This window comes from Natrix helvetica, assembly GCF_964273705.1.
Source record: "Natrix helvetica genome assembly, chromosome: 2".
Lineage (NCBI taxonomy): Eukaryota > Metazoa > Chordata > Lepidosauria > Squamata > Natricidae > Natrix > Natrix helvetica.
In genome coordinates, this window is record NC_138552.1 from 124,400,704 (window position 1) to 124,419,729 (window position 19,026).

Below are 19,026 nucleotides of genomic sequence, written 5' to 3' on the forward strand. Positions count from 1 at the left end.
GTAAATTTAAAATGAATCTAAGGAAATAGTTCAGTTTGAAACATATAATCTACCTCAGAAGTTCCCTCCCACAGGATATAACTGAGGCAAAGAACGTAGAGTGTTCAGAGAGATATTTTTAAAGTGCTATATGCATGAATTGGAAGCAACAACTGACAGGCTCATAGGACAATACTTGCATTATAAATAAATTTACAAAAGCAATTTCTGATTTTGAGTTCCTTACTATAGTTTGTATTGGACATTAACTATCAATCTGACAGATACACAAAACAAAGGCTTTTAGTGGAATTTTATTTCTATGCCCCGTGTCTTCTTTCCTTGCTTCTAAAACAAGACAAGAAGACTATTACTAATGTTCTTATGCAAGTTTTTTTGTTTTCCTTTCTTCATTTTGTTCTAATTGCATTATTATATTCTTCTGTTTGGAATTGTTTATTTTTAAATGCAAAGTACCATTAGATGAAAGGATGAAGAGCATTGATAAATAATTCTAGGTGGAATCACTTGTGGAAAGCATCTCCTTTTCTTATCCCATCCCCTTGTCTTCAGATCACTTTCCTCTTTAGTTTCCTTAGATTCAGTTATCAATGAATGAATAGGGTTTTAATCCAAAGGGAGGGTTATTCAGTTTCTTTCACCAGCATCTTTATAAATAAATATTTCCAAAATAGACTGCAAGAGAGTTTAGACATGGAAGAAATTGTGATTTCCATGTGGAATAATGGGAGCTACCTCTTCCTCTTCCAGGTCTAATTTGTGAAATCATAAATGACTGTGGTCTGCAGTGAAGCCTATCTGGCACTAAAAAACATACACATCCTTTTTCCAAAAGTGGAACCCATCTTTTGCCCTTCTTGCATGCTGGTGAATGTTAGCCCCAAGTTTCCCCTGCTAAATTTACCAAGTGGAACAGATGCTTTTTTCCTCCTTAGGATTTCAATACAGCAGTGTACATCCTCATGGCTGTGGAGAATTTAAAAAATGTTTGCCAGACTTACCTGTATTTTACACAGCAGAAAGTTGGCACTAAAACTTAGTTATGGCAATCATTTAGATTGCATAATACTTTCCCAAAAGTATATAAATCATGGCATTCAGTCAATCAATCAAAGAAAAAAAAAGAAACCTCACATATTTTAAAAATGGTGATTTGACGTGTCTCGACTTACAATGTTATGAATTCCTAATTGAGGTTGTTAAACCTTAGCAATAACCATAGCAAAGAAATTAGGATAGATGGTGATTCCAGATGGCTTTGTTCAGCATAAATTTACCACAGATCTGGCCAAGTGCAGTTAAGTAAGCTTTGGAGCCAAGTCTGCCTGCTTCTGTGAAACTCTTCCTCTGATTATCAGGGGTCATTTTGGATCATATGTAGTTAGGATCTTACCTGGTGAACACAATACCAAAAGCAAAGGATGTTTAGGATAGGTGGTAGAGAAATAGGCTGGGAGGAGAGTATCTCTCCACTGATGACAAGAGCTTTCCCAGTTGAGATAGTAGCTGTTCCAGGAGCTCTGGTGGAAAATTCTGCAAGCATAAATTCATTGCTGTCAACAGTGAAAAATGAATTAAGATAGAGATGAAAACATTTGAAATGGTACATATCAGCAAAACATTTTATCTGGCAATTTTCTACTTTGTACAGTGTGAATTGCTCTTTGTACTGAACTATGATGGTATCAAAAACATAGAAGTTTTCTTTTGATTTCACTTAAACAGAAAACCTATATGAATAACAACCACCCAAATACATTTTAATGTTTCTACCTGATCTGTTCTTAAATATTTTTATGTAGAACTTATGTAGTACATAGTAATATCTCTACCTAAACTCACACCAACACAGAGAAAGACTATTATCTATTATTTCAAGAAAAGAAAAGCTGGGGCAGAAACCACATATGGTGTACCATTACAGAACTCAACCCTAAGTATATTATTTCAAGTAACCATTATCCAAAGGCTGAAGGATGACTGAATGATTGATTAAAGGTGGATTATGTGGAATCTGTCAGAGAGGAAGCAGTGGCCTTCCAGATATTGCTGAAGCACAAAGCCCATCAACCAATATTAATAAGAGGAAGAAAAGTACCGTTCAACTTCCAGAGGGCTACATGTTGCCAAACCCAATTATAAACCAATAGTTGGCTCAGTTCATTAATTTTGCTATTTTCTGAATTAAGGGGCAGGTATATATTATAATTTAGGGTAGACTTGTCCAACCTGCAGCCTGTATGCCACATGTGGCCCTAGACAACTAGTAAAGCAGTCCCACAAGAAAATAAAGGAAGTGTGTTATATATATACATTAGCTATATCATATATTTTATATGTGGTCCAAGGCAATTCTGCTTCACTTAATAAGGACCAGGCAAGCCAAAAAGTTGCACAATTGTGACTCACTGGCACAATCGTGCCTTACAGGCAACTGGCAACATTTGTAGTTCAGTCATTTTTTGATATTTTGCTGTGGTCTGGTAGAAAACAGGTGGTGAAAAGAGAGAAATGCAGCAGTCCTGAAAGAGAAGGAAAAAATGATGAGGCAAAGATGAGCTGGAGCTGACTAAGGGTGAGTACAGTTGGCCACAATATGGCTCACTTTGGGTTGCATTGACAACTGAGAAAAAAACTAAGACATGGCATTTCACCCAGAAAAAAACATGAAGAATCAGAATGAATGAAGAATCTCATTAGCTTTCTTGCTAATGAGAAAATATATTGAACAACTTTGTACAATGGAAGGGAGGAAGGGCTTTGGAAGGGCTTTGTAGTGGCAATGAGCATAACTGTGTGGTTGTATCACAACTGTCGCATCAACAACAGAAGAGAGGAAACTATTTGTATTTCCTACCAATATGCTTCTTGAATTGACAAATCAGTAGAAACTGTTTTCATTGTATACATAATCTACACATATGCCCCTACCACTTGTATAGTTTAACAATCAATAAATTTTTAAAATTCACCACAATTATATATATAGGCATACCAGGGGTTGTAACACAAATACATACGTTTGTTTGTTTGTTTGTTTGTTTGTTTGTTTGTTTGTTTGTTTATTTATTTATTTATTTATTTATTTATTTATTTATTTATTTATTAATTAATTAATTAAACTACTTAACTGCCCATCTTCCTCGCAGAGGAGTTCTGGGCAGTGTACAATTTAATCAATACAATAAAACCAAATAATTTAAGATTAAAAATTTTAAAATGTAAATCATTATAAAATCTCAAGAAATGGAAAGATCCAAGATGGGGAAACATGTATGGAGGGGGTGCTCATGGGACCAACTAGTGCAATGGCTATGTGTGCCCTGGTGTTCCTATACAAGGCTACGTAGCCAGGTTTTGACCCCTTTGTGGAAGGCGAGAAGACTGGGGGCTTTCGTCACCTCTGGGAGCAAGATGTTCCACAAAGCAGGGGCATTGGCAGAAAAAGTCCTCTTCCTTGACCACCACCATCCAGTTAGAATTCCCCAATTGATGGGGTCTGTAGCATGCTTTCCCTGCCTGAATGAGTGGGATGGGCTGATGTGATGGGGTGAAGTCAGTTCTGTAGGTAACCTGCTAAATTAACTGCAAGCCTTTCCAGAGAGAATGGACTGGCTTTAATTATTTATGCTCTAGATAACCAGGCTAGAGGACTACAATCCTATCCAAAGAATAAAGCTTCCTTTTAAAATAAAATAGTAGCATCAGATGATGCCACAGTCTGGCACTAGGAGAAGAATTTCTACACAGTGTTGAAATAGGTTAGAAATCAACCCAGTCTAAGGAAGTTTTCTGTGGTGTAGTAGTTAAGGTGCAGAACTAGAGAGTGGGAGCCTATGAGTTTTCATCCGCCCGTAGACACAGAAGCTGATTGGGTGATTCTGGTTCCCCTTAGTCTAACATACCTCACAAGGTTTTTATTGCAAAGGATGTAGGAGAAGGAAGCAATAGGTATGGTATCTTGGTTATACAAAATAAAAATTTATTTATTTTATTTATTTATTTTATTAAATTTGTTAGCTGCTCCCTCTCCACAAAGGGACTCGGGGCGGCGTACAATACATAAAAACACATATTATAAAATTACACATTGTACGGAGGAGGTATAAAACACAATACAATCATTATAATAACACAGAAATATTAAAATAAGTTAAATTAAAACCCCAATGGAAATTACAAGTTTAAAAATTGCCAGGAGGAATAAAATGGAGCTATGGTTGAGCCAGGCCTGCTAGTTGAAAAAGGTGGGTCTTGAGTTTTGAACGGAAGGAGCGGAGGTCGGTGGTAATGCTAATATCCGGGGGGAGGTCATTCCAGAGGGCTGGGCCCATCACAGAGAAGGCCCTACTCCTGGGCGCCGCCCTCTGGCACTGCTTAGTGGACGGCACCCGGAGAAGTCCCTCTCTGTGAGAGCGAATTGGTCGTAGGGATGTATGGGGCAGGATGCGATCCCGCATGTAGCTAGGTCCTGTGCCATGGAGCGCTTTGAAGATGGTAATCAATACCTTGAAATGCACCCGATAGACCACAGGAAGCCAGTGCAGCTCGCGCAGGAGAGGTGTTATATGGGAGTATCTCGTACTCCCCATAATCACCCGCACGGCCGCGTTCTGGACCAGCTGCAGTCTTCGAGTGCATCTCAAGGGAAGCCCCATGTAGAAAGCATTACAGTAGTCTAGGCGGGACATCACCAGCGCGTGAGTGACTGTGCGAAGGGCATCCTGGTCCAATAGGGGGCGCAATTGGCGCACCAGGCGAACCTGGTGGAACGCTCCCCTCGCCACGGCTGCCACATGGTCATCCATGGACAGCCGGGCATCCAGGAGGACGCCCAAATTGCGCGCCCGTTCCATGGGGGCCAGTTGTTCACCCCCAATGGCCAGTGTTGGAATTAGCTGGTTGAACCGGGGGGCCGGAAGCCACAGCCACTCCGTCTTGGAGGGGTTGAGTTTGAGTCGGTTGTCACCCATCCAGACCCGTATGGCTTCCAAACACCGGGACATCATTTCAACGGCCTCGTTGGGGTGGTTCGGCGTGGAGATGTACAGCTGTGTATCATCAGCGTACAGATGATATCCCACCCCAAAACCACGGATGATCTCACCCAGCGGTTTCATATATGTGTTGAACAGGAGAGGCGAGAGGACTGACCCCTGCAGCACCCCACAAGTGAGAGGCCTCAGGGACGACCTCTGCTCCCCTGCCAACACACGCTGCGTCCGGTCGGAGAGGTAGGAGCAGAACCACCGTAAAACGGTGCCCCTTACCCCCAGCCCCTCCAGCCGATGCAGGAGGATACCATGGTCAATGGTATCAGAAGCCGCTGAGAGATCTAATAGGACCAGGATAGAGGAACAACCCCTATCCCTGGCCCTCCAGAGATCATCTACCAACGCGACCAAGGCCGTCTCTGTGCTGTGCCCGGGTCGGAAGCCGGACTGGCGTGGGTCTAGATAATCATTCTCCTCCAGGTGACGTGGGAACTGTTGGGCCACCACACTCTCTACAACCTTCGCTAAGAAAGGAAGGTTGGAGACAGGACGGTAATTGGCTAGCTCCGTTGGGTCCAGGGAAGGCTTCTTGAGTAAGGGTCTCACAACCGCCTCTTTCAAGGCGGCCGGTAAGAACCCCTCGCCCAATGAAGCGTTCACTAGCACCAAGAGCCAGTCTCGTGTAACCTCCCAGGATGCCAGTACAAGCCAGGAGGGACACGGGTCCAATGAACATGTGGTGGCTCGTAGTCGCCCGCGTAACCTGTCCAAATTCTCGATGACAACCGAGTCAAACTCCTCCCAGAATGGTCTCTCAAGACTCGCCTGGGGCATCCCTCCTAGCCCACTGAGTGGGACCCATTCCCTCTGGATTTGAGCGATTTTATCCTGCAGATATTTCCCAAATTCCTCTGCCCTGCCCTGTAAAGGGGCTTCCCACGGTCTCTGTGAAAGAAGAGAGCGGGTCACCCGAAACAGGGCGGCAGGGCGGTTATCTGCGGACACAATAAGAGCGGCACAATGTCGACGTTTGGCCGCTCTTATTGCCACAAGGTATGTCCTTAAGTAGGTTCGTACATGTGTTCGGTCAAGTTCAGAATGGGAGGATCTCCATCGGCTCTCTAGGCGTCTCTTGTGGCGTTTCATCACCCTTAGCTCCTCGGTGAACCAAGGGGCCAGGGTGGTTCGTCGCCGCAGGAGAGGCCGCAAAGGCGCCACCCGGTCTAAGGCCCCGGCAGCCGCATTATTCCAGGTGGCTACTAGGTCCTCTATCCGGGGGCGGGTCAGGTCTAGAGGAGGTGGCCCAAGCTCCATCTGGAACCTTTCCGGTTCCATCAGGCGCCTGGGGCGGAACCATCTAGGACATTCTGGTTCCGCCTCCCCGTGGTGGGGGGTAGCACCAGGGAAGTCAAGTCGGAGAAGTGAGTGGTCTGACCATGACAGGGGAGTAATAGCTATGTCCCCTATTCCCAGATCACTCGTCCACTGGTCAGAGACAAAAACAAGATCCAGTGTGTGGCCTCCCTCGTGTGTGGGACCCTGAATTAACTGAGTCAGGTCCATGGCTGTCATGGAAGCCATGAACTCCTGAACCACCTCAGATGCTTCTCCCACCGATGGCAAGTTGAAGTCCCCCATGACCAAAAGGGTCTCAACTGCCATCGTTGCGATCAGCTCGAGGAGCTCAGGCAGGGCCGCTGATGTATAGCGAGGAGCCAGGTATACAATCAGCAGGCCCAACTGTCTCCCTGGGCCCCATCTCACGACAAGGGATTCACACCCGGATATCTGTGGCACAGTGAACTCTCTCGGCTCCAGGTCTTCCCGGATAATTACCGCTACCCCACCGCCCCTACCCTGGGCCCGTGGCTGGTGGAATGCTCAATAACCTGGTGGGCACATGTCCACGAGGGGTACACCTCCCTCGTGGCCCAACCAGGTCTCTGTTATTCCTGCGAGGTCCGCTCCCCCTCCAAAATCAGGTCATTAATGAGGGGGGCCTTGTTAACAGCGGACCTCGCATTGCATAACATCAGCCTAAGGCCCTGGCTCTGTAGATCCTGGCCACCTAGAGTGCGGGGGTTGGTACAAGCGACCGGGTGTAACCAACAACCACGGTCTCCCAACCGACTGCAAGTTCTAAGTCTGTCCTTGCACCCACCCCTCCCCACGACCGTTGGTATAACAGAGCCCTGTACTGGAATGCTATTATCACTCTCCTCCCCCACTCTGCTCCCTCTCCTCCCTCCCACACCTGTTTGCCTGGCTCTACTTTCCCTCCTGGCCTGAATCCCCTTCCCCCCTACCCTGGAACCCGTTAAAACTGTTAAAAAATGATTAATTAAAAACCCCCTTAATTTCCGCTTGGGATGGGATATAAATCTAATAAACAAACATGGGAACCTTTTCCTGAAAAATCATGCAACGATCTTACATGTATGAAAAAAGTAATGTACCCAGAAATACATTCAGTGTGTGCGTAAGATCTCTTTTTTGTGTTTCAGTCATGGGACATGGCAGAAAGCAACAATACCATGAGTGATGGCAATTATGGCACTGTGGCAATTACATTGCACATTGAAGCTTTGCACACATCACATTAAACAATTTCTACAGACATGTCTTCTGTATCCTTGCAATCAAACCAAACTTACAGGGCAACAAATATTTTGAATTCACATCACATTCACCATGGCAGCTGTGACATTTGAGTAAAGTCTTTACTCAATTTACAAGTGGCTCTTTTTGACTGGATCCTGTCCACAATGCTACTTGAAATGAGCTGGGTTGGTTTTTTTATTTTTTGTTTTGTCATTTCTATGCTAGAGTCAGTCTTCTGGGATGTTTCATTTTTAACAAAAACATAGATTAGATTACTGCCAATTTGGTTTTTAAGGCAATTATGCTTAAATATGCTTGTACTTTACTTTAATTTTTCCTCTGAATTTTCAGCTATCATCTTCAATCAACAAAAGCATTCCTGAATGATGTTGATAGCAACTGTAACCATGTGATTTTTAAAAAATTCTAAAGTTAAAATATTATTTTCAGTGCTAACCTTGTACATGTGGTTATGCACATGTACAAACCAGTCAGGTTTGGCAAACATTCAAGGAAACCTGGGAACTCTAATTCTTCAAGGTTTCATAGATAACAAACAGAGGATTGGATAGATGGATGTGCTTGCAAATTGCTTTACACTTATTTCTGGGTGAAATTGTTTTCGTTCCATTGATTTATTCTTAATTATATTTAGCCTAGGCTATACCTTTCCTTTCAGACCTAGTGGCCCCCTCCTGCTAAATTATTCTGGCATGTCAGAGGAAAAGAAAGTCTTATTCTTTTGGGATGACAAACACATGGAAAACTCTACAAATTTAGCTATGTTCTATGTTCTGCACTATTTGAAGGCAGTTTAGGGTCCATAGCCTCTAAATATACATGTATTTCTTGTATACCATTATAAAGCTTGACCCTTTAGCATTTATACATTTATATACATATAATTCAGTTGTCTATGCTATATACAGTATTTTGTGCTTGTGCTTAACATTTTATTCACATTATAATATAATCTATGACAGTGTTTCTCAATCTCAGCAACCTTAAAATGTCTGGACTTTAATTCCCAAAATTTTCCAAGCCAGCATGGGGAATAAGTCATCTATTTTTTTAAAATATTTTTTTATTTTTTTCTTTAAAAAAACAAAGACAACACATACAGAACAAAAGCAAGGAGAAAAAACAACTTTCCTCAATTTCATCAAGCATGTCGTTTGGTTACAAGTTTTTGTGCAACAGTTTTTACAATTAAAAATAAAGTCACTGGTTATCCATTAAACATAACTAAATATTTCATTGAGCATTGTGTTCAGATTACCATTAATATTCTTTCATTTGTGACAGCCCTTATTTCCTTAAATCCATAATTATCTATTAAGTAACAATAAGTCTTTGTAGAATTATAATATCGCCTAACTCTAGAGAGTAAAAACAAAGATTAAAACAAAAGATTCCCATTAATTCATATGGCATATTTATACTTTCAATTAACCATAATGTCATCAATCATCCACAACTCCAAATATAATTTTCCATTATTAATTATTAATCCATATAGTCTTTAGGTATGTCAATTCATATATGTATCCATTGTTCATTACATCATCATTAGTCCATTTAGTATAGCAAAAATCTTTATAGTATAGAATGATCACTACCTAATACCTAGAGGTTCAAATCATCCCACTCTTATACATTAGGTTCATTATTGTTCTTCATATATTGTGTAGATAAGTACTCTATTGCATAATAAAAAATAAAAAGTAAAAAAACCCCTTTCATAACAGTAAATATAACTTTCTATTATTGCATAAGAAAACAATTTCATTTCCAGGTTTTTTATCTAACCATTGGTAATGCCCAAAGTTTTTTCCCCAACCTAACATAGTTTCTTTGATTTGTTCTTCCTGTAATTTCACCTCTAATAGGTAGGCATAGAGTTTTTAAATTACTTTTTCATCGTTACCTGTTAAGATTTTATCTAGTTCAGTCATTTTATCATAAAAACCCTCCTTTTTTCTATCTTCATTGTATCTAGAATGTATTTGTACATATGAATACCAATTAACTTCAATACCTTCCTGCTTCAATTCTTGTATAGATTTGAGTTCACCCTCTGTATTTAATAATTCAGCATATCTAACTGTTTGTTCCTTTTTATATATTATTGAATACGAAAAAGCTTCAATGGTTGATATCCAGACTGGAATTTTTAAATAATGTAACCTCTTAACCTTCTCCCAATTTAATAACAAGCCTCTCTTATATAGTGCCTTCTAAAATAACCTTGTTCTTTAGTTCCCTTATACCATAAAAATGCATGCCATCCCAACAACAAATCATGGCCCTCTAGGTTCAAAAGCCTAACATTTCTTAACATTATCCATTCCTTAATCCACATCAGACTTGTTGCCTGATAATATAGCTCCCAGTCAGGTAAGCTCAGCCCTCCTCTTGATTTAGCATCCTGCAGCACTTTGCCTTTTATTCTTGCTTTTTTCCTCTGCCATATAAATTTCAACACCATTTTATTTAGATCTTCTATATCTAAATATATTCTATATATTTTTTGTCAAAATCTTTGTTTTATCTTTATTTATTTTCAAGCCTGCAACTTTTCCATACTCCTCGATTTTTCCTACCAATTTAAGTGCAGATTCAAGTGGCTCCTCAAGGATAAAAACTAAATCATCTGCAAATGCTTGCAACTTATATTCTTCTTTTTTAATAGTCATTCCCTTTATTTCTTCCTCTTCTCTGATCCTTCTATTTAAAACTTCTAACGTTAAGACAAAAAGTGGGCAGCCTTGTCTTGTACCTCTTTTTATTTCAATAGGATCTGTCAGATCTCCATTTATCATTATCTTAGCTGTTTGCTTGTGAAATACCGTTTGTGTAGCTTGAATAAAATTCTTGCCAAAGTTCATTTGTTCCATTTGTTGTATTATAAATAGCCAGTTCACATTATCAAAGGCCTTCTACGCATCAAGGGACATCAAAGCCATTTGCTTTTCAGGGTGGGCCTCATAATATTCCAAGGTGTCCAAAATTGTTCTTATATTATCTCTAATTTGTCTCTTTGGTAGAAAACCATTTTGGTCCGGGTGAATAAACCCATTTAAATATTTTTTCAGTCTCTCTGCCAGTATAGATGCAAATAACTTATAATCTGAGTTCAACAAGGAAATTGGTCTATAGTTCTTAATTTGCATATGGTCTGCCTCCTCTTTAGGTAGCAATGTAATGTATGCTTCCAGCCATGAGTTAGGTATTTTACTTTCAATCAATACTTTGTTCATAACTTCTAACAGGGGAAGAGCCAAGGATTCCTCTAGTGTTTTATAAAATTCCACAGGTAGACCATCCGGTCCTGGGGCCCTCCCATTATTTTGTCTTTTAAGAGCTTCAGTTAATTCCATCATTGTTATTTTACCTTCTAATATAGTTCTAATATCATTTGGTATTTGGGGGAGACTGGCATTTTGTAAATATTGTTTGACTTCTTCCTCTTTTATATTCTCTTGTTCATACAATTTAGCATAATAGTCCTGTATAATTTTCTTCTTTTCCATATTCCCATAGTGTATTTGTCCTTGTTCATCTCTTAGTTGTTGTATTTTCTTGGCCTCTCTCTCCTTTCTCTATTTATATGCCAGCCATCTACCTGGTTTATTTGCATTTTCAAAATAATTCTGTTTAGCTCCTCTAATTTTTTGTGCCAGTTCCTCCTTTTCCAATAAGTCCATTTTGTGTTTAATTGTATCCATTTTTATTTTAATGTCTTTCTTTTGTGGAAATTTCTGTAGTTCTTTTTCCAGTATTCTATAGTCTTTTTCTAAGTCCTTAGATATTTGTCTTTTTTTTGAATTTCTCATTCTTGTATAATCTATTATCAGACCTCTAGAAAAGGCCTTCATTGTGTCCCAAAGGTTCTGCAAGGACATATCTTCTTTTTTATTTTCTTTAAAGAAGAAGGTCAATTCTTTTCCCATTTTCTTTACAAAGTCTTTCTCTTTCAATATCATGTTGTTTAGAATCCATCTAGATCTTGTTCTTTGCGCTCTCCATTTTATTGTCATTGGATTGTGGTCCGCCCAAATGCTTGGTTCAATTTCCACCTCTTGTGCAGTGCCAATTAAATCCGTTGGAGCCCAAATCATATCAATTCTAGAGAATGATAAGTGTCTGTTTGAATAGAAGGTATATTGTTTTTTGGTAGGATTTCTTTCTCTCCAGACATCTTTTAAGTTTATTTCATCCATCATCCTAAAGAAGGATTTCGGGAGTGTTTTTCGATTTGATTTTATTGTTTTGTGAGTTTTATAATCCATGTTCTGATTTGTAATGCCATTGAAGTCTCCCATCATACAAATATCAGCATAGTCTAAGTCAGAAATTTTCTTGTGGAGTTTCTTATAAAATTCATCCTGTTTTTCATTAGGTGCGTAGATTGCAATTAAAAGTATTTTCCTTGCATTAGCCATAATTTCCACCATTAAGATTCTTCCAGCTTCATCTGTGTAAATTTGTTTCACTGAAATTTTATCTTTAATATAAAAAAATCACTCCTCTTTTCTTAAAGTCCGCCAAGGAAGTAAAATTTTTCCAAGTTTTGATTGTACTAATAAGTGACCATTTCTTTGTTGAATGTGTACTTCTTGTAAGCAAATTATGTCTAATTTTAATTTTTCTAATTTCTGAAATATTTTCCTTCTTTTGGTTGCTGAATGAAGTCCATTTATATTAATTGAAAGCAGTTTTGTTCCTTCCATCATTATGTTTTATATATAGGATTTATAGCTCTAGTTGATCTTGGTTCCCGTTGTTCTCTAATCTCTATGCCCCTACGACACCTTTTTCAATATCAATTCCACCTACGGCACCCTCCATCTTCTCAGTTTCAATTATTGGTGTATCCAATAAGTCATCTATTGACCATTCAAAGTTACAATGGCACTGAAAAAAGTGACTTACAATTGATGTACTTACGATCATCATGGCATCCCCATGATCATGTGATCAGAAATCAGGTGTTTGGCAAGTGCCATATATTTATGACAGTTACAGCATCCTATGGTCATGTGATTACCATTTGCAACTATCCCAGTCAATTTCTGAGAAACAAAGTCAATGTGGGAAGCTGGATTTGCTTAATGACCATGTGATTCAATTAAGCCTAGTGATTCACTTAACAACCATGGCAAATCAGGTTGTAAAACTGGACACAATTCACTTAAGAACCAGTTTGGATTATCTCTGTATCTATGTCTGTCTGTCTGTCGGTCTATCTAGCTAGCTATCCATCTTCTCTCTGTGTGCATGTGTGCATGTGTGCATGTGTGTGTGTGTGTGTGTGTGTGTGTGTGTGTGTATCATACTTATGATCAATGCCATATGCAATCAATCAAAGCAAGCAGCCATTGATTTTCCTCTTACATTTTTTAAAATCAGAGTGGTTCTATTTGTGATGCTTCATGTGCAAATGCTTTAAATCAGGATTGAATGTCTTTTTAACTTATATTCTATGAGCCACTGATTCATGGCATGAAGTTAAATCCCTGAACTGGTGCTTCTTGGTGCATATTATGCATGCTATGCTAGATTAGCATTGTGGTTAAAAATAAAAACAGAAGTGTTCAGGGCTTTTAATTTTTTTATTTTTGTTTATCCCCAAGCATAGTTTTCTTTATGAATTTTCATCATAATTAATAATGTATACTAAAATATAATATGCAAGTATAATGAGAAATTTGAAAATTATTTCTTCTTCTTCTCATTTTTGCGCCAGTATTCTCATTCACCAATATCAAATATAAATGAATATTTGAGAGTATCTGATTGGGAGCTACCTAGAAGCAAACTAGTCATGCTCCATACATCTGGATGCTTTTCATGGTTCTTTTTATCTATTACAGGACAAACATTCACATCAAAAAAAAAGTTTGCATGGGTACTTGAATCTTGATGATTGATACAGGTTCAGCTCCTCAGCTGCAGCTGTTCCCCTTTACATGACCAGGGAGCCCAGCCTGCTTTTCCAGTAAATGTCCAGAATATATTTACCTACAGTATATATCACAGTGCATTGTAGAACAACAATTTATGAAGCAAAGTTCCACAAATGACTTCCCCGACACCTGTGGCATACTGTTTACCTGGTTGGGCAAGTTGATATTGATTTTTATTCACATCTGTTTGCCACTACAATTATTTTTTTATTTGTAATATATATTCTTCTTAGATGATCACAGACAGTCCAACATTGTGGGGTGAAAATGTGGTCAGCCTAAAATTTCATGTTCATTCTGGTTACATCAGACAGCACTAACTTTCTCCCAAAGGATGGTCCAAAATGTCACAGAGATGTCTAGTTTATTTTAAAAAGACAATTCAATTTCCATAAAGACTATGCATTAAATAGTACCATTTGTGACAAAAGTGAGTTTTTGAAAAATAGATAAACTAGATAAATAGATAAACCTAAAGGGCAGCTTTAAACTCGCATCTCACTCCTTTGGGTGGTCTGTGCCTTCCTCAATGATCTTCTAGTGGAGGCCTGGGAGTTTGAGGGTTTTGCACAGTATCTTAGCTGTGCTCTCTTAGCACTGCTCTCTTCTGGACAAAGAACTCTGGTGTTGTTCTTGGGATCAATTCTGTAATTATAAGTGAAAATTCTGCAGCAGACTCATTTTGCTTTTAGTAGTTATGTTCAGCACCCTACAGAGAGGATTTTGGTTGCAGACCGCTGTTTCTATAGTCCTACAAAAGGCTAAAAATCACAGGTCATAAAATGTAGGCTTCAGTAAAAAGATGAAACTCCAAATCCTATTAAGACAGAAATGCAAACTACTAAAGCACTCTGAAAGATATTCCAGTGAGGTGATTCAAAATGATGCAATGCCATGACCAAAAAGTGGTTGCCCTCTACAACTACAAAAGCATAAGATTTGCACAGGAAATTATAACCTTCGGATATAATTGGCAAAGCTGTCCCTAATCTACACAACACTACTATAAATTCTGAATCATCTGCAAAGTCAATACCTAATTATCCAGGCCAACTAACTGACCATGAACATATGTAGGACTATGTAGGACTATACAGTTCAAACCAAGGAATGCAAGGAATCAAACACCCACATTTCTTCCTAGATAGCAGTAGAAGGTCTCTGTGCCAGTGCTAACATACACTACACGTTAACCTGCCTTATCTAGTATTTGTTAACTTTCTATGTCCCAATTATAGGCTTAAATTGGATGTGATTATAGGCTTAAGCCAGAGCTTTAGCAGCCACTCAATCTGTCCATTTAGCCAAGGTCTGCAGAGCGGCCATGCCAATCGGTGACCCACTTCCGGAGCACGCCTTGTCTAGACAATTCATAAAAAGACTTCCCAAACACCGCGAAGACTGCTTTGCCATCGCAGGTGACCAGCAGCACCCTGATTCGGCTATCAGCCATGCGTCCCTGACTAAGCCTACCCATAAGATATACCTGACTGTGCGCATAAAGGGAGAGCCCTGCAAGATGAAAGTGGACACTGGCTCTTCCAAATCCCTGGTCTCTTGAGCTACTATCAAACAGATAGTGCCCAGCCTGACCAAAGCTCAACTCAGGCAGTGCCCACTTCACCTCAGAGACTATCAAGGACAGCCAATACCCATTGTGGGTTGTGGCACATTCACTATGGCAATAACTTCCAGGGGCCTCTTCCCCTCATCATTGTAGATGGCCATCTGCCCAGCCTGCTGGGGCTTGACTAGTTCTCCGCATTGGGGCTCAACGTCTCTGGCATCCACTCCATTGTTCCAGATTCCTTTGCCATGCTGGCCAGCGAGTTCACGGACGTATTTGACAACAAGCTTGGTAAATATAATGGGACCCCCATTTCTTTTAACTTGGACCCCCAGGTGGCGCCAATACGTCTAAAACCCAGGAGAGTGCCTTTTGCTTTTCAGCCCAAAGTAGATTTAGAGCTAGATAAATTAATAGCGCAAGGAGTGCTCAAAGCAGTAGACCACTCCCCCTGGGAGACCCCCATAGTAATACCTATTAAGCAGGATGGTAGTATTAGAATTTGGGGGGATTTTAAATGCACCATTAATAAAGGGTTGCAAGCCAACCCTTATCCAGTGCCAGTGGTTCATCATCTGCTCCATTCCTTGGGCCAGGTAAACATTTTTGCCAAGTTAGACTTGGCACAAGCTTACCAGCAGCTCCCGGTGGATGAAGCCACTGCCATGGCTCAAACCATCATAACGCACTGGGGAGCTTTAAAATGTAAACACTTGCAATTTGGGGTCAGTGTAGCCCCCGGTATTTTCCAGAGTCTAATGGAGCGGATGCTCCAGGGGCTGCCAGGGGTGGTACCCTATTTCGACGACGTGCTTATATCTGCTTTGGATCAAGCTGAGCTCATCGATAAATTAAGAGCAGTCCTGACCCGTTTCTGCCAAACGGGGCTGAAACTCAAACAAGAAAAGTGTAGGATAGGGGTTCCCAGTGTAGAATTTTTGGAGTATCTAGTTGATTCCAAAGGCATCCACCCTACTCCGTCCAAGGTAGAGGCAATTAAGAAAGCCCCCAAGCCCTCCTCTAAGGCTGAACTACAAGCCTTTCTGGGGCTGCTAAATTTTTATTCCATTTTTTTACCCCATAAGGTGTCTTTGGCAGAGCCTCTTCATAGGCTCCTGGACTCCAAGATGCCCTGGCATTGGGAGTCTAAGGAAGCCGAAGCCCAAGCAGTTAAGAATGTCCTTACATCCAAATATTTATTAGTGCAATACAGTGATTGCCTCCCATTAAATTTTGGCATGCTATGCATCGCCTTATGGCATTGGGGCCGTTCTGAGTCACATCCTACCTAATGTCTCAGAAGCCCGAATTGCCTATTATTTGCACACGCTCTCAGCAGCTGAAAGAAATTACAGTCAGCTGGATACGGAGGCCCTAGCTGCTGTAGCAGAGTTAAAGCAGTTTCACTATTACATTTATGGTTATTTTTTTCACTTAGTGACCAACCATAAACCCCTCTTGGGTCTTCTGGTGGGGTATTGCCAGACTCCTCAGATTTTGTCTCCAAGAATGTCCAGATGGACAGTCTTTCTAACAGTGTATAATTATCAGCTACAATATAGGCCAGGAAAAAACTTGGGGCACGCTGATGCCCTCAGTCGCTGCCCTCTGCCAGCGCCTGTTTTGGACCCTGCTCCTACAATTTCGGTCCTCTTAATTGAAGTGTTGGCCATGCCAGTATTGGCCCGGGATATTGCCAGGGTCTCTGCCACAGACCCAATATTGGCCCAAGTTTTGGACTGGGTGTGCAGGGGGTGGCCACAGGGGCCAGTAGATCCTGAGTTTCACCCCTATTATATATGGCAGCATGAGCTGTCCATCCTTAATGGGTGCCTGTTATGGGGCAATAGGGTGGTAGCTCCCCCAAATCTTAGGTCGCCAATTTTAAATTGCCTGCACACTGCTCACCCGGGCATTGTGTGCAAGAAGGCTTTGGGCCAAAGCTATGTGTGGTGGCCCAAGATTGACCAGGAAATAGAAAACTGGGTAGCCACCTGCCAGCAGTGCCAGCAATCTAGACCGGTTCCCCCTTCTGTGCCCATCAGGGAATGGGACATGCCCCGGGCTCCATGAGCACAAGTCCATGTGGATTTCTCCAGCCCGTTCTTAGGGCAGAGCTTCTTGGTCCTCATAGATGCCTACTCGAAGTGGGTGGAGCTGGCACTCATGCCATCCACCACTTCAGAGGCCGTAATTAATGCGCTGGGGAGGCTATTCATGACCCATGGGTTGTCTGACGTGGTGGTGACTGACAATGGGCCCCAGTTCACATCGACACTCTTCCAGATGTTTTTAGGCCAGCATGGCATATGACACGCCCCGACTGTCCTGTTCCACCCAGCCGGAAATGGCCTGGCAGAACGAACCGTCCAGTCGGTTAAGGAGGCATTGGGCCACCTGGGGCCAGGGAATTGGCACTACAAACTGTCCCAATACCTCCTGGCACAGCATACGACCCCATGCCCAATCACCAAGCAAAGTCCCGTAGAACGGCTTATGGGTCGTTGGCTCCGGACAACCCTGGACCGGCTACACCCCAGTTATGCAGCAGAGAAAAGCCCCCTCACAGGCAACTCCACATGGGCCTTTAATGTGGGAGAACCAGTCTACGCCCAAAACTATGGGGCTAAACCAAGGTGGCTTCCCAGACAAATCACGCAACTAACTGGACTCTACTCGTATAAGGTCCAGCTCAGTGATGGGCAAATGTGGCACTGACACATCAACCAGCTCAGACAGCGAGCCACCAGCGCAGCAGACCAACACGTGGTGAAAGCCCAATCCTGGCCCAGGGACTAATATCGACAGAGGCTGCTCCAGTGCAGACAGAGCCGCATGCAACACCCCCCCCCACGATACTGCTACCCCTCGCCGCAGGGAGGCGGCACCAACTAGAGGGTTCTGCCCCAGGCGCCTGATGGACCCCGAAAGGTTCCTGATGGAGCTTGGGACTTTTCCTGAATCCCTTGCTCACAACTTGACCAAAGCCCTAGTGGAAGCCTGGGATAGGGCAGCCACTGGGCCTTGGATCGTGTTGTGCCTTTGCGGCCTCTGACCCGGTGTCGATCCCGGGTGGCTCCCTGGTTTACCGAGGAGCTCCGGGAGATGAAACACCAGAAAAGATGCCTAGAGAGTGGCTGGAGGCCCAGCCGGTCCGAATCTGATCGAACACTAGTAAGAATTCATATTAAATCCTACTTAGTGGCGATAAAAGCGGCAAAACGGCAACATTTTTCCGTTCTTATCGCGTCCGCAGATAACTGCCCAGCCACCCTGTTTAGGGTGACCCGCTCCTTACTTAACCAAGGAACTGGGGAAGACCCCTTGCAGGGTAGGGCTGAAGAATTTGTTCAGTGTCTGCAGGATAAAATCGCTCAATTAAGGACAGGCTTGCACTCTGACTGGATAGATTCAGGTGAGCCGATGGGGATGAATCTTGTGGAGACAATCTGGGATGAGTTTGACCCTGTGACCCCCAAGGGCATGGACAGGATTATGGGGAGGCTCAGTTCTGCCACTTGTGTGCTGGACCTGTGTCCCTCTTGGTTAGTTTCGGCTTCCCGGGAGGTGACAGGAGGCTGGCTCCAGGCGATTACCAACGCTTCATTGAGAGAGGGGTTCTTTCCTACCGCCTTGAAGGAGGCGGTGGTGAGGCCTCTCCTTAAGAAGCCTTCCCTGGACCCAGCTTCTTTAGCCAACTATTGTCCGGACTCCAACCTTCGCTTTGTAGCAAAGGTTGTCGAGAGTGTGGTAGCACGTCAGCTTCCCCAGTACCTGGATGAAGCTGTCTACCTGGATCTGTTTCAGTCGAGTTTCAGGCCCGGGTACAGTACAGAGACGGCATTGGTTGATTATCTCTGGCGGGCCCGGGACAGGGGCTGCTCCTCTGTCCTGG

General features: G+C 42.0%; 1 protein-coding gene across 1 annotated transcript in view; it reads right to left on the reverse strand.

Moving 5' to 3' along the window:
- Nucleotides 1–310: 310 nt before the first annotated feature.
- Nucleotides 311–19,026, reverse strand: part of LOC309386166 (uncharacterized protein) — a 60,504-nt gene continuing 41,788 nt past the window's right edge. The window contains exons 3-5 of the mRNA XM_081941245.1: nucleotides 2,410–2,522; nucleotides 1,394–1,533; nucleotides 311–675 (exon numbers count right to left, since the gene is read on the reverse strand). Of these exons, the coding sequence (XP_081797371.1) occupies nucleotides 650–675; nucleotides 1,394–1,533; nucleotides 2,410–2,522 (279 nt within the window). The 3' untranslated portion in view covers nucleotides 311–649. The remainder of the gene's footprint in view (nucleotides 676–1,393; nucleotides 1,534–2,409; nucleotides 2,523–19,026) is intronic.